This window comes from Ascidiella aspersa, chromosome 3 (assembly GCF_963924565.1).
Source record: "Ascidiella aspersa chromosome 3, kaAscAspe10.2, whole genome shotgun sequence".
NCBI classification, from domain to species: domain Eukaryota; kingdom Metazoa; phylum Chordata; class Ascidiacea; order Phlebobranchia; family Ascidiidae; genus Ascidiella; species Ascidiella aspersa.
The window spans coordinates 16,181,759-16,197,923 of NC_139449.1; the positions used below are offsets into that span (position 1 = coordinate 16,181,759).

At 35.2% G+C, this 16,165-nt stretch overlaps 1 protein-coding gene across 1 annotated transcript; it reads right to left on the reverse strand.

Annotated features, from left to right (window-relative positions):
- Positions 1-6,014: 6,014 nt before the first annotated feature.
- On the reverse strand, positions 6,015-14,491 carry LOC146160408 (uncharacterized). Its single transcript, XM_083384938.1, has 10 exons — positions 14,356-14,491; positions 13,996-14,183; positions 13,293-13,527; positions 12,166-12,289; positions 11,179-11,363; positions 10,146-10,263; positions 8,001-8,179; positions 7,761-7,854; positions 6,382-6,594; positions 6,015-6,228 (listed from the first exon to the last, which is right to left on the reverse strand). The coding sequence occupies exons 1-10, from the start codon at positions 14,489-14,491 to the stop codon at positions 6,015-6,017; spliced, it is 1,686 nt and encodes a 561-aa protein (XP_083241064.1).
- Between the last annotated feature and the right edge of the window lie 1,674 nt (positions 14,492-16,165).

The window sequence follows — 16,165 nt, forward strand, 5'->3', positions numbered from 1 at the left end:
CTATAACCCCCTAGCAAAATATACAAAAACCGCACACCCTGTCTAGTTGTGTGTTGATATGTTGGATTGGAGTAACATACAGAACTGGTGCAAATAGCAAATATTCTCCAAATACGATTTTTTCAAATATTCTCCAAATCGTATTTCATCGTATTGTCGCGGTAATACACAAAGAGGTAAGGCCGTGAATAAAGTTTCACCCACTGTACAATTAACGGAGGGAAGCATTGCGAGTAGAGATGTTCAAAGCAGAATATCGGCAACTCATTCATAATGCTTGCTTTCAATGCGGCGTTAGCTTTTTTTCGGGCGACCAATTCATTCGCGATAAGCTTCGCCTAATAATCAAGTGTCAATAGGGTGTATTTACCGCCGCAAATTTAAATGCGAAATCTTGAGGCAGTCTACGCCTCTCTGTTAGCACCTGTCGTGCACTTGCTCCAACCAGCATACCAACATCAGGCCTAAACATGTAGCAAAACTTTCGATTTAATAGTTTGCGTATTGAGAACATAATAATGACTTTCATATTGTTTGAAACTACAGATTTAAAGCCTGTTTTAACAGTGATTGCTCGGACCAAGCCATGGTAAAAAATACCGTGTAAAAGTTTGCAAAAGTATAGCAAACCATAGGCGTTAAACCATTTTTAGTCTTTAAGAGAATAATAATATTTGCTTTTCAAACACGTACCCTGGTCAAAATTTAATAAAATGACCATACGCATTATCTACGTAAATTCTATTTATCAAATATATGTTTCGATCATTCCCCAAATTCTACGCCATATTTGAACCCCTTTCGCATCAAAGGCATATTTTAAGTGGGGAAGTTTTCGGCCCGTATCTATTTTTGCTTGCAGAAACAAGTTAAGGAAAATGAAAAACAAAATATATAATATAAAGTACACAATGTACAAAATATTAAAAAAAAAATTGAAAAAAAAACAAAAAAAAATTAAAATAAAGTAAAAATTGAAAATAAACACCAAGCCCTGAAAATATACCCCCTGACAAAATATACAACAACCGCACAACCCGTCTAGTTGCACTCTATTTTAACAGTTGATATGTCATTGGATTTTTTAATTGGCTCAGCTTAGAAAGGCCCACGTGCCAAATGTGGTCCTGGGAGCCTGTCGAACTATATTTTTTGCCAACTTAAACTGCATGTAATTGAAAAAAAATCGTTTTACAGTATGTTTTAGACTGATATGGCAGTGTTTTGGGCACCAAGCCGCCGTGTTATATTTCACCTTAAAATCAAATATCCTGAATCCACCATTTTTTATAGTGGGCCTTCAATAGCCCTGAAAAGAGTACTTTGGGCAAAAAGAAAGTTTTCCGACCACTGCTGTAATCAATGCCTTTAAATGTTTTAATTTTGTCCATTTTTTAGAATAGTATAATGACGTCATTTGGTGGCACATCGGGTATCTGCTTTGGAATAAAATGTCAAGTATCGGACATCCCTAGGTGTACCATATATGCCAAGCAATAGGGTAACACACAACACGTGGGCGCCAGGAACTATGACCTCAGTGTATATTACTTTTATGTTTTTGATCTCTACACAAATTTTTTGTTTAATTAAGTTCTGACTATACTAATAAAACATATAAATACTTTTTGTGTGATATTAAATGGATAAATATAGACTTATGCTTTAAGGGTCATATAATCTATATATGAAAAGATGTTTCACTCGCTATCCCTCTAAATCTTGTCAAACACTTCGTTCGTTTAAACCAGTCGTTCCCTATCTCTGGGGTCGGCGAGGATGTTCGAAGGGCTGGTTTCTGTTAGACTCGCGCGCAACAGAAACCAAGGGTAAAAGCATAGAATGAGTGAGCGCTAGGGCATCTGCGCGAAACGCGAAAAAATACGAATGCTTGCCAAAACTTTGGTTTTACATGGGTGACAAATTAAGCACTATAGAAAAATCCCATATTGCTCAATACAAAGATACATCAAGATGTTTGCAATGTGCTGTGTTCGTTTGTCCTATGTTTCGATCCCTTGTTTTTTCAAAAACTTATTAGCTAAAGTCAATTAGAACAATGAAAACAAAACTGGCAAAAACATTTGCATTTCTGAGCGGATTGTTTAAAAAAATGCCTGGTTTTACGCATGGGTGAAAGAAAAATAATTTTCTTACAGGAACAATTTAAAAATTTCCTACCGGATTACATGAAGAGATGTTACGAAGTTACGTCATAAAAGGGACGTCTAACAAGTAACCGTAGGAAACATAAGGTTATCGTTGGATACCGTTCACAGTGAAGGGTTAGCACGGAATTTTTTTAACTATTGTATCAAGTTTGACCGGCCAATATATTCCAAAACCAGTTTTTGGTATAACTGACATACATTGTTTTATACCAAATGGATTTCTAGGTGATATAAAAAGTCTTCTGTTTCTTGTATTCAGTTACAATGGCCTAAATGGCAGAATACTTACTATACACACTACACGTGGTACACGTGGTTTGTCGCGGCATTAAGTACTCTTTTCAGAGTTATTGAAGGCCCGCTACGTTAAACCACTATACGAAAGCAGGGACGGATCCAGGATTTTTGCTTTGAGTTGGGGGCATTATTTTATGACGTCACAAAGTTACGTCATAAAACAATTATTCTTAGAAACACCTGTTGTTTTCGAACGATTACTTGCGCAAATATGAAGCTAAAATTTAGTTTAATTGCGCATATCGCTCAAAAAATTGGGTTTATTTGTTTTAAATTGGCAAAATTTTAAGTAAAGGATACGTGACGCGTATGGCCCATAAAAGGATTCGAGTATTGCTCAAAATAACGGCATTTATAGTATAATGTAACTGAAATTGGGCTGTAAATGGATGACTTAAGTAAAAATAAAAATACACAAAAATTCCTACATTTGACGTCACAAGTTACATCATATTTTAAGTAATTTAAGAAACGTGTTGTTCTCGCACAAACCGGTGTGGTATTATGCAACTAAACCAAGTATAAAAAATAATACCTACGTCATACGTTCAAACAAGCTAAACTTCAAACGATTAGCTCATCCAAATTTTGTATAAATCTTGTCTTTTGGCCCAGATGTGTCTATTGCAGTTTTACATATTATTTCTAATTTTGTCGACTTTGTTAGATCGAAGTATTAAATAAAAAGGTAAAATACATGTTTGCGACTATGTCGGCCACAGAAGCAGCTAGAAAACCGAAGAAATTAATGAAAAAATATATTTAAAACAAAAATCCTTCAAGTGATTTTGTTTAAAGATCTATTTGACAGAAACAACCTCTGTTGTTTCCACACATATTCAATCTAATATTTTTTTTAACACGAATACGAAGGAACACTGCGCACTACAGCGGGAATTGATTTTGTCGTGCCATTCTGAAAGAAGTAACTGAAGTCCGAAGCATGTTTTTTACTGGGGGAAAAGGCAGTGCTAGGCAAATAGATTGTTTATTATTTTATAAAGTACTCGATTTTGATCATAGGTTTTTTGTGTGTTTGCAGTTTTACCTTGACTGGCAGCGCTTAATTACACCTATATTGACTTAAAAAAGCAATCACGATAGTTGTAATTCCTGTTAAATCGACAAGTATGACATTCGTATGGGCATGTCAGGAGATAGCCTACCACTCAAATACACTATATTTTTGTCTGTTTTAATTATGTAATACTCTGTGTTGCACAAACCTAATAAGCACAAAAATGCGATGCCTACTATGGCATGTTTGTTGTGCTGTGTGACTCAGAACCTTGGAAATTAATTTTCAATAAATTGGTATGTATAATTGCCTCTATTTTCGAGCATCTGATATTTTTATGCCCGATTTGATCTACTTAGTAACTTACTAGTTTTTATATTGTGAGGTACCCATAGGTGTAAGGATTAACAATAGGTTGGCTTCATCACAACTGCCTATCGGGAATCGGCTGTTTCGTCGATATTTGGACTTTTTTGGAAGACTCATAAAAGTATTTTAATATGCTATAGATATGAGGCTAAGTTACATAAATACACTACCAAACAAACGTTTACTGAAAGAACCCCACATATATCAAACAGCATTTTACATATTTTTCAAGTTTTTATTTTAGCGTTCCTTTGCACTGTTTGTGTGATGTTTGTATATTAGTCAAAAAACACGGCCTGTACTATAAATGATTCTACAACAAAATTAACAGCAAACGTACACCGTCATGAAAGGTTAAGAACCGCTAGTATAACGTTCCTTTTTGGACAACAACATTGTAATAATGCCTATTAAATTATGTGTACATTTTACAGTTTTGTACGTCGTTGTGCATTTACATATTATATGTGTAAAGAGGTTTATTGGAAATGCTTAAGTCTGTCCCAAAAAAATCTTTATTTTTTTAATTTTTTTTATAGATCTGATGCATTGTGTCTACAATGTCAACAAATGTTTTACGTATTTTATATTAATCATCCCGATCGTACTAGCATCGACCAATTAAAGAATCGATTATTACCGCTGAAAGATTAGCTGTTGTAGTAGGAAATTTCAATCCACCTTCGGCTTTTGACCAATTTGCATTCTTGCCAAATTTGGAAAAAAATAAAAAAAGGGTTTTCTCCACCTGGTTATACTTTCTGAATTTATCTGCCTAACGTTCGTGGTAGAAAATGCAATGGTCGCTCTTTCCGCCAGGGAAATAACTAAACCATTTGAAGCAGTATAACACTTATTCGAAAGTCAGAAAATAATCGACTAATCACAAGTTTGTTGATTTATGAAGTTATACTTGTAAAACATAATATGGCAACCATGGCCGCTGCCCCTCTCCCGGAACCAACCCTTACGTTACAGCATATTACTTCACAATTTAAATTCATTTAAGAAAAAAGCAGTTAGGGTATTGATTCGGCAACAGTCTGTTCGGGCCCATTTTGTTTCAGCAATCTAAAGCTTTTGTACTCTATTACAAAATAGTAGTGGATATCAACAATATAAATAAACTCACCACAACCATTCAAGTAACCCAATAAAGACATTAGGTCAAGCAAAATCAATTAAGGTAATTCACCATTTAACGAAATAAAATTCATCTGAAGAAAAACAAATCAAAACAAATACACCTTGACTGTATAAACAATTTAAATGTATATACAACCAACAAAATAATACCAATATTTTCAATTGAATTATTTTTTTTTGGCAATATAGCTTAATAATTAAGCTAACGGTCTTTTACAACCGCATTCATATTACCTTCACGACAGCAGCGCTCTTTCTTAGACCACCCAGGCTTAAGCGTTAGTTTACCGTACACTTCTGCCACTTGTAGGCCTGTAGGCTATATGCCAGGAAATTATTTAACTAAGATCACATATTAGTTACTAAACAGCAATCGTTACAATATTATAAATACATTACAATTTAAAAAAAACTTCTCTAGCTTTTCTAATTTGCCCGAAAAGTAAAACAATAAGTTGCTACCATGACTTGCAATTACTGTCCAATTAATTTGGGTAATGCATTTTTTCGCATTTTGCATTAGTTTATCGTCTTCAACTTTAACAAGAAACGAACTATATGTTTTTGCTCTTCGCGTGGTCATACTTGACCCTATAGGTTCATCTTGATAAATGCCATTTCATCATAAAAATGCCATTTTGAGAAAGGCGAATGAATCATTTTTGAGAAAGGCGAATCATCAAAGTTTATTAAGATAAACGAAATTTTTTTCGAAAGCTTCGCTGCAATCTCCTTAAATATGTTTAGGCTTTAGTTTTTAAGGGTAACTTGGCACACTAGAACAGCAGGTTTCTTAAGTTAAATTGTATGTCACGTTTCAGGTAACCTTGTGAGGTAATCTCTGCAAACGTTCATACCCATTCCCCGCAAAGAAAAAAGGGATAGATTTGCCCCTAGTGTCTCCTAAGTTTTACAACCGGTATACCCTTTCGCATTCAACTAAAACTTTACGCTAGGAAAGCGATAATAAAACTTAATCCAGAGGAATCTTGATGTGATCCAGTTTGTTCTTATTAAGTTGATAAATTTGTCGACAGCTTCGGGATTTCGTAACCGAAAAGGTCGTAGTCGGGCTTGTATAGTTGTATCAGCTGATTGGTTTTAGCAATCGAAATGTTTGAAAAGAGTTTCACCACAGTTGAGTGCTTTGTTGAACTGGCCCCTGACTTTTCATATCCGACAGGATATTTAACGTTGCTCGGAGCGTTGATCCTTTTAAGAATATACCTAAAACATTGGTATGATAAAAAAGCATATTAAATTATAGCTTCCTTCACTCTCAAAAGTATGAATCTATGAACATGTGTGTGTTGGGTATAAAATAAATGTATGCAAGTATACGCGCAAACGCTGGTGTTTTTATTTTTAAAATAGCTTTACCTTGCGTCCTCTTCAATTGTTTCCATATGAGCGATAACGTCATACTTGACATGACACGGGTAACAGAGAGTGGTAAAATTTTGCCAGTGTCGAACCTCCACCGACTGCGCGTTTTTTGATCCGTGATTAATGATGTCCTTCGTGACGTCAGAATTGGCGGGATCCACAATGTAGGAAATATACTCGTCGAATGTGGCGTAGAGTTTGTAATTTCTGTAAAAGGTTTTGTATATATTCGACAAACATTGACTGTTAATATTTAGAGCGATTGTACACACTAATACATTTCCTAATTTGTTTATATGTGTGACCAGTTTTTTTTTTACAGTTTGGTTTTGGTGACCGCTAAGTAGTTTTAAGAAACCGCAAGTGTTTCCTTTAAATACCAAAAGTTGCAAGTCCAAAATTTGGGAAACCGCTGGAGAAATTTAGGGGACCGTTTCGGTCCCCCAAAACACCTTAAAAAAACACTGTGTGTGACTAACAGTTTTTATCTTGGTTCATTGTTGCATCACAGGGCCACCAGGCTATACCGCCCCCCCCCCCCCCTAAACCATACTTTTAGAAAATAAAATTTGCAAACTTTTTCCGTTTCACTTAAATCTGTTTAGCCCAAATGCGATATGCATTCTATAGCATCTAGAGCTGTGTGACTCATAGGCTAATCTCTAGTGCAAAGTGAAAAAGTTTGCATTTATGTAGTTAAAATGAGAAAAAGTTTCTCGGTACCAAAGCAAATTGATACCGTGCGTGCTATGTGTATAACGTCTTTGCAATATTGCTGTAGTATCAGTAACACCTCAGATGGTTTATTATGGCTATTTTTTATAACATTAATTGTGACGTCATCTATTAAAATTTCAATGTCCCCCCTGACATAAAAACGACATTTTCAAAAAAACATAAAACATAACATTTGCGGGCAGTTGTGTGTTCTATATGTCTTAGTTGTAAAGTAATCAACTATAGTTTACCGATAATATATTTAGATTAGGGCCTAACCTTTAGGCCAATGTTTTACACGTTTTTGTAAAACATTGTTTATTTCTTCAAACCCTTCAACGACACGTTTAACGTATCCTCTGATTTTTTTCATTTCTAATAACCTCAGAATAAGCCAAATGGCACTGTAATTTGTGCAGCTCTATAATTGAAATGAGGGTGGGGATTTAAAAATCAGTTTAATTGAGTAGGTATTCCATTCTAAAAAGCTGCTGAAAAAACCAAGGACTCCTTTGTCAGTCTGAACTCCTCTTTAAATAACATTTTGTTAACGTAAAACTACGATAAATTATATGCGTCAATTTAGCTGTCAACTCAGGCAGGATAGCACCCGACGTTTGACAAAGCAAACAATTATGTTAACACCGTTAACCTACCTGTAATGGTAGGCTGGTGCTGTGTATATTTCTGGTGGATCCGGCCGTTTTAGGATTGTGGATTCAGGTTCGATAGAGGTATTTGCATTTTTCCCTGTACGTTTTGAAGACAAAAACAGAATAAACGTTTTGCCAGTTTGGACAAAAAAGTTTTTGTAATCAGCAATTTGCTGTAAAACGTCTCTTCACATGATCGAAGATAAAGAAATCCTAAACTTAACCTTTAGCAATTACACCTACCGCTGCAATAGTACCATATTTTAAGATATTTTGTCGTAGATGGACAAGGGTCGCTTTGAATCCATTTAGATGTAGCTTCGACAACGCACGATGTTTTCATATTGCACGCGACCAACACAGCCGATGATGCAGTTTCTGCACTGCATTGCAAATTGTAGATAGAACCGTTTTTTGAACATCTGCAGACACAAAATAGCTCCTAAAACATAAGATAAAGGGTTGTATTTATTTTTTTTTGATCTTCACCACGAGTATCTTTTTTAATTTGTAAAGAGGATTGAAACCATTTCAAGGTCATTACATTTTTTATATTGAAAATGGAAATATAGGACCTCGTCTGTCCACGAAACAAAGAATAAAGTTGTTTTCAGCACCTAGGGGACTGTTACTAAGAAGTTTATAGGTTAAAATAAAGTTAAAATTTACATTAAAGTTAAAATTTGTTAATAAAGTCAAAATTTGTCAAATTATGACTTTTGACAAAGTTTTTGTGTTTCTTGAGAGTAGTTTATATAAATATTGTCGTGGAAGCATTGTAAATCAGGAACTGCGACACAATTAAACCATATTAACCCGTAAAAGCAGGCAAAATGTCAAAATGCCCACTTGGATCTGCAGTAACTTTTATCGCAAATTATCCATTTTTTTTATTGGTTGTTACAAAACGCTTCCTCTTCATAAAGATCAACAGTTTGAATTTTAGGAATAGCCTACTGACATTCTGTAATACAAAAATGCCTAAGCAAGCTTAATCTATCGCCAAAAAAAACGATGCACTTTTTAAAATCCATAATACACCTTGACTTTGCAACAAAATATCACGTTTGGGTCTGAAATCGACAAAATATTATGTTTGGGTAACTGGCATCAATTCAAGGAAGAACTGTGGCCTCTACAAACAAGCAATTTAGTTAGGTTAAAATAAAGTTAAAATTTGATAAAAATAAAGTTAAATTTTTTTTTTAGGTTAAAATAAAAATGGCCCTAGTTATTACCATTTCAGTCACGGTAAAAGAGTAGTTGGGAAGCAAACTGTTCAAAGACCATTTAGTATTCCAATCTTAAAGTGTTTTCAATTGATATGTGTTATATGGGTTCTGTACATAAATTAAAAAGTCTCCAACTCATCTGGCCTGTAAATCATTTGTTCTGGAATTTCACAACGGCCGCTAGGTTCATTTTAAGTTAATTCACCAGGACATGTAGCCATGGTTTCAGATTCTGGAAATTGTTATTAAAATGCGTAGAACAAGTCTTTCTATAAGAAGAAGCCGAGATTATGTTACTAAAATACTTAATATATCTCAGCATTTATGAGCCGTGGCCATCGCCCCCTGGTGGGACATGGATCAGTATTCAGGTGGCCACCATCTTTTTTATTATAATATTTTTAAACATTTTAACACAAATTTGTCGTTTGCATTATGAGTTTACAGATCTTCTCTGTGATTTTATGTGAATTATTTTTCCAATTCGTGAGCAAGGGGGTAACATGGTGTTGCGAACACCAAAACAAAGTTTTACTTTTAACTTGTCGTGATAAGGGGCGCACTCTTTGTCACTTATTCCCTGAACAAAACAGAGATCAGATTATATCTTAAGCTGGGTGTGATTTTCTGACCGTATTGCGCAGCCACGCCAGACTTAAGAAATCTCAGCTAATTAATCAACCTTCAGACCTCGACCCCGGAAGCCTAACTTTCAATTTTGTTGCAAATTTCCTTTTTGAAAACATGTACATTTACACTCAGTCTGTAGGTCTAATAATTGTAATGTTGGCTTTTGATTAAGCGTTTTTATGAATATTTCAGTTCGGAACTCACTCTAACTATACGAAGTATACAAAAATATTGTTGGTGACTTAATTCAGTCTTTATTCCCATCAAAACTTATTTGGTGTCCCAGATGGTTATGGTGCTAAATTGTTTAGAAGTTTGTTAAATTTGTTGCTTTTTAATCTTTGTATGACAATTATCGCAATTATGTTCATACTTAGTTTGAAAGTATTGATTTGAATTGAGCAAAATGAGTATAGTTATTAATAATACCGGATTAATACTTTACAAACTCTATAAAAATAAATAACAAGACTAATAGAGGAGCTTTTATATTTCGACCTACTTTTTTAGGGTATATAATACTTACATTTGCCTGTTTGTTCTTCCATAAAAGCTAGATCCGATGTGAATCAATTCACCAGCAGGACAACGTAATTGCCGAATGGAGCGATCACAAATCGTTACTTCCGTCATTTTTGATATATCTAAATTTATCGGTTTTATTAAAACGTCACTGGCTCATTGTAACATATGTACATCTGGGAAGAAGGTTTGGATTCACTATTCACTTGTCCATTTATATATTTCAAAAACATATGTCAGTGGAAAATAGCCCTTTTAAAGTTAAACATATGCCTATCTAGATAAAACATATTGTGCGGTAAGTGCGAAACTTTTATTTCTTTGAAATATTCAAGGTCAACAGTATTACTGCAACATTTAAATTTAAATTAAACTTAATAAAAGTTGTGCTTGCTGCACAAAAAACACCAAAAAAAGAATATAATTAGACGCTATTTTACCTATAATAGTCGTTATTTCAGGGGTGGACAAACTTTCAGCTCGCGAGCCGGATTTCAAACTTAGTATAGTTTAATAAAGAGCAGCATAGAGTGCATTAACATGTGGCTTATTTTCCACGATAAAGTATGGTCTGTTACGAGGGATACAACACAGATAGCTTTTATAACAGGGTCACAAATGATGACGGGTATAAGGGGTTTTTAACTAACGAAGTCATCTGAAACCACTTTAACAACCAAACATTCTTCCGGTGTGTATATTTAAAGCAGTCGCATTGTAAAAATACGGATGAAAAACAATCCTGTACTAGAAATATGGATAATATTTTTTACCTAAATGAGGCACAGACAATATGTCGGAGAGCGACTGTTAGATTATTTAGTACCGGCTTAGTGCACGAGTAAAATATACACATGTGGCTGCTTCAAAGCTTGTTTACAGTAAATATAGTCTATATGCGTACTTTTTCCAATGTTAGATTGATTTATAATAACGTGAATCGTATTTCATTTATTTTATTTTTGTTTTAAAGTTGTCTGATTCGTCACTTACTTTAACACTTATAGGTGGTACAGGGTAAACTGAACTAAACAGACCTTTACACTCGTAGATAATCTGTAGGTAGTTGGGAGCAGTCCCGCAGCCTTTTAGTGGAAAGAGTGCAGGCGATGACACAACTTCACAATTCGTCTTTCCGTCGCACAACTGTGAGACGACAAACCACGACCGCGGAGATGAACATTTGCGAACCTTCATATCTGATGTTGCGTCGTCCATACAGCTTAAAAGTATTAAAATAAATTACTTTAACAAGGCGATTCAACGCACTATGTGTTCCTCGCCTACCTCAGGGTCAGGTTGCGAACGATTGTTGAACAAATTCGTAAAATGTTTATTTACTAACAAGGTAATGATTTGATTACTGATAAAAATTGGCTTTGGATTCCTAAAACACAAATTTTATGTACAATATTAGTCTCGTAGGCATAGCATTAGGAGTACATTGGAAGCACGATGCCCCTAAAGTCTTCCTGGCGCATATTGCAACACTTTGGCGTGGGGTTTCGTAAACAAACTCGTTTATCTATGGGAGGCCACAAATCAAAGAACACATCGGTCGGGTTGAAACGTAATCGCAGATACAAATAAAAAAGTAGCCAATGTGCAACTGAATACGAGTCTAATTACAGTTTAGGAAAGGACCTTAAAACGTTGAAGCGAATTACAATAAAACGTTTATTGAGTTTAAGTTGGCAATTTTTTTTATTTTACAAGGGACGTGACGCAATGCACAACCCAAAAAATGCACATTTATCGATTGGAAAAAATATAGTTAGATTGACCCATCAGCAGTGAGACTATACAGGAACCTATACGGAAAATAAAAAGTTATTTTTTTATCTTGTTATAGGTTTAAGTTTCGCCTAACGCGGCATTACCAAGGTGATAAATTAGCATGTGCCTAACCAGACTACCAGTGATACCTGGGTAATGAATGGGTGACATTTTTGCTTTGTATTTTTAATGTGTAATTAAATAAGTCCCTTAAAATTAAATAAATACTTATACTTATATCCACTTACGTTAAGCCGTCCTGTCTTCCGAAAATCGCGCTGTGAATCTTTATTACGTGTTTTTCCTGTTGGCACTCAAGCATAGCAACTTCGTGATGACACGTCACTATTTCTCGCCACCCCCTTCCCAAATCTATGGGTAGAGTGCATAACAAGTCGTTTACATGATTCAAAATAATGTTAAAGCCCATACAGAAGTAGGTATCATTTTGAAAGTTTCGAATAACTCTTTATTCATATTCAACATCTAAATGAATAAAGAGTTGTTCGAAACGTTCAAAATGATACCTATACTTCTGTATGGGCTTTGATATTCTTATTACGTCTTACTACAACCTCCAACCATTATGCTCCAAAATAATGTTGTATTTAGCACTTCCGTTTAGATTACAGGCAGTCTTTTATAATCAATGTGTAATTGTTATGTGCCCAATGTGTGTCCTAAATTAAATTTTACTTAATCCAAATAAAACGCAAAACGCGCATTGCTGGACAAGGACTCAACATGTATTTTCATGTTGCCTTACTATTATATAATCGACAAATACCATTTGGCTTTTGTCAATATTCAAAGGGGGACGAAAGGCACAGAACATTTCCAAAAGGGGAGCACGCTAGAAAAAACGATTAGAACCACTGGTCTATATCTATAAGGTCTCGTTCGTGACCAACTCAATAAAAACACGTCATCGCTGGCAAAGTACTACCGAATAATAGCCAATTTATCTAGGCAAATGAGAAGTAACATAACGAAGTTAAACTGGTCCAGAAAACGATTTATTACGCACCTATATCGTTGTAAACAACCCGGATACATTTAATGCTATGGTAATTGCACATTGGCGTGGTAATTCGACTGGCAAAAAATAGCCTCTATAAGTGACTTGCTTTGTGACGTCACGCTATGGCGAAATTTTGTAACGTCATATTTAAATGACCACAAAAAATGCCGGTGACTGCTCGGAAGCATCATGATTTTTAGCCTAAAACATGTTTAGCTTGTTGAAAAACCCCAGCGGTAGCTTAATTAGTTGCGTCGTGTTTTAACGGTAATTGCATCACACTTTTAACAAATATACAAATTCAATCACGTTGAATCAGTATAATAAAACCATATAGGTTCAAACCTATACTACCTTGTGCTGGATTTTTCCATCGATTTCCATATTTACGAGCAACTTCATAAGAAAATTGTGAAAATACGGAAGTCCTTTTGTCCGGAGGTTTATAAACCTTGTCCAAATAGGCAGACGTCAATCTCTCAATTGGCTCACGAACAACCATCATTTTCAAGGAGTCATTGTACGCTTGAAAAAGTGTCTTGTTCGGTGCAAACTGAATAAATTCTAACTTTGCGCCATGAGATTGGCCCTGTGTTTTAACATAGGTTTTTCAGTTATATAAAAATGAAAAAAAATGTAAAAAAAATTACGACTATAATTGTGTTCACACATTGGTTTGATAAAGAATTACAGTTTTAAAAAACGTAATATTAGCGCCATTGTATATTTGTTTAACGAGGATCTATGAAATCTTTCTATAGTGTACTGGCACATTTACCTACTTTACGTGTCCTAACTTCGATATCTCGGTCATTTGCAAATCAAAGTCCCGTTTTAGCTGGCCTAGTTCACATTTAATACAGTAAAACGTTATTGTTTGTTGTGCAAACAATACAACGCCTTTAGAATCCGAATATTGCCGGGTCAGTTCTCGAATTGTATACTGAGCGTCCATAGTTCACGCAAGTACTTGAATAATTTAAAAACAATATAAATATAAACAGTTGCTTGTGTATAGGCCTTTAAACACTTTAGCCTTTAACGTTATATGTTTTACCTGCTTAATGTGTTCAGTAGAGTTCGCCATTCCACCAAGAACCATTAAAACCTTTTTCCAATTACTACAACCAGACTTCGGTACTTCGCAGTAAATTAACTTGTGTTTTACCGAAGTAAAGTACCAAGGTGTGGGTTTGGGCAGGGTGTTAACCCAAGGTACGTAGGTAAGGTTTTTAAAATTGATTCCTGTAAGGTTCGAAAAATGTTTTAAAAAATTACTCATACCAACATATTTGCTAAAGCACAATCACCCACATGTTTTGTAATGTAATTTACATCATATTTCTCGAATATTTCTAACTTCTTCAAAACATACGTTAAGTATACACGTCGATACATATATACATAATTTTATTACCCATTTTCCTGCACGTCTTTTCCAGATGCATTCTCCGTTGTCGCATTCTTTCGTCTATCCTTGCCATAAACTGATCGTCTGTCTCTTTGACAGTTAAATTGGTCGCCGCGCCAACAGACTTACTCTGACTTGTCATCCTTTGAGAACTAGCATCTAACGAAATGTTGCCATCATTCGTTTCACGGTTCGCTTGCACATATGCTGTGTTTATCCTGCTTGATTCACTGCCATCCGTCGGTTTATCTTTAGTTAACATGCGCAAGCTTTGTGTCGCAGTGTCAGTAAAACTTTGCTGATCAGGTGTAGTTGCGGTAGGATTTCGGCGTGGTATTTGAGGTGAGGTGGCTGGTTGTGTATCCTTAATCAGTTGCCTTGCGGTTGAAGTTTCATTTAGATCACTTGCTTGAAAAAAACGAGTCCGTTCGGCTGTCGACTGTATCGTCCAAATCGTTTGTTGGTTATTAATCTTTATTCCAATTTGAATTAAGACTTTGGAAACGGTGGCATCAATAACAAATCGCACACAAACCGAAATTAACAGGCAAGCAACCAGTAACCAACCGATCCTTTTTCGAAAGTGTCTTTGAATTTTTCGGGGCATTACTCCTCGATATTTTTTTATACATTAACCATTATGTTCAGATATTTTTGTAATTAACTATATTGCCTACAGTTTTCGACTAGTCGTAACGTCTTACTCTGTTGCAACCGCTTTACTGTCTGCTCATGAGAAAAAAAAAGTTTTACCAGAAGGATAGTTAATCTTTAACAGCGCATAATACGCTCAACAACTAGCCTATTCTTGATTATGCTTAAATGACTCAACATTATAATTAACCAAAGCCTTTGAACAGGTGACCTAAACCTTTGCCTGACACAGTGAATTTGTAATAGGTGACTACCACACAGCATGTATTTCATTAGGTTACCCGCTTTCAGTAAATTGGTTAGGCTTTAGGTACGAGCTATAAACACCATGACGCAATACTGTTTGTTAATCGTTAAAGTGCGGTTAAGCCCATCCTTAAGATTTAGTAACGTTAAGTGTAAGCTGTTTGAAATTGAATCGTGAAAACGATAGAGAGGGGCTGTTTAATACCAATGTACGAATTTTATTAAATCGTTGTAGCCTTACAATAAAAGCATAATAAACTAAAGGCCATGAAGTTTATAAAAGTGGCCTTACGGCTGCACTCCACTATATAGTGATACGAATATTTCAGAAAAGGAAATTGACATTAATGATATAAATAACAATACACCACAATGCGAGAAACTAGTTTATAATTGTGAATACGTCATTATATTACGGCCATGCATTAAATTTTAACGAAAAATAGATGCGAAACGCTTCAGAGCTTCGTAGGCTACCAATCGTATGTGGTTTCATCTATGTTTTTTCAGGGCATCCTTTTTTTATTGTCGGTCCTGTTCGTCAGACGCCAGATATTTGGAGAAATAACTTTGTCTTATTTTGCTTTGTTTAAGAAATGCAACAGGGGTACCCAAACACGTCGATCGCGATCGACCGGTCGACCGGCACATTCCACCTGGTCGATCGCGTCGAATATGCGTTACGTCATTACAGTAGTTGTCGCGCACAAGCGGAACATTAAATTGACAAATAGTTGTCTGGACAAGCCTAATAAAAAGTTCTTTGACGTAACAAATTAATCTTATTCGCTGTCTTGAAATGCAATTAACGCCTCAAATGTGTATCCAGTGTTCTTGTGACTTTTTACTGAACCAGTCTCTACGTCTCTAAAAATATTTCAGTCGATCGTAATCAAACATAAGTTTGCTGCACCTG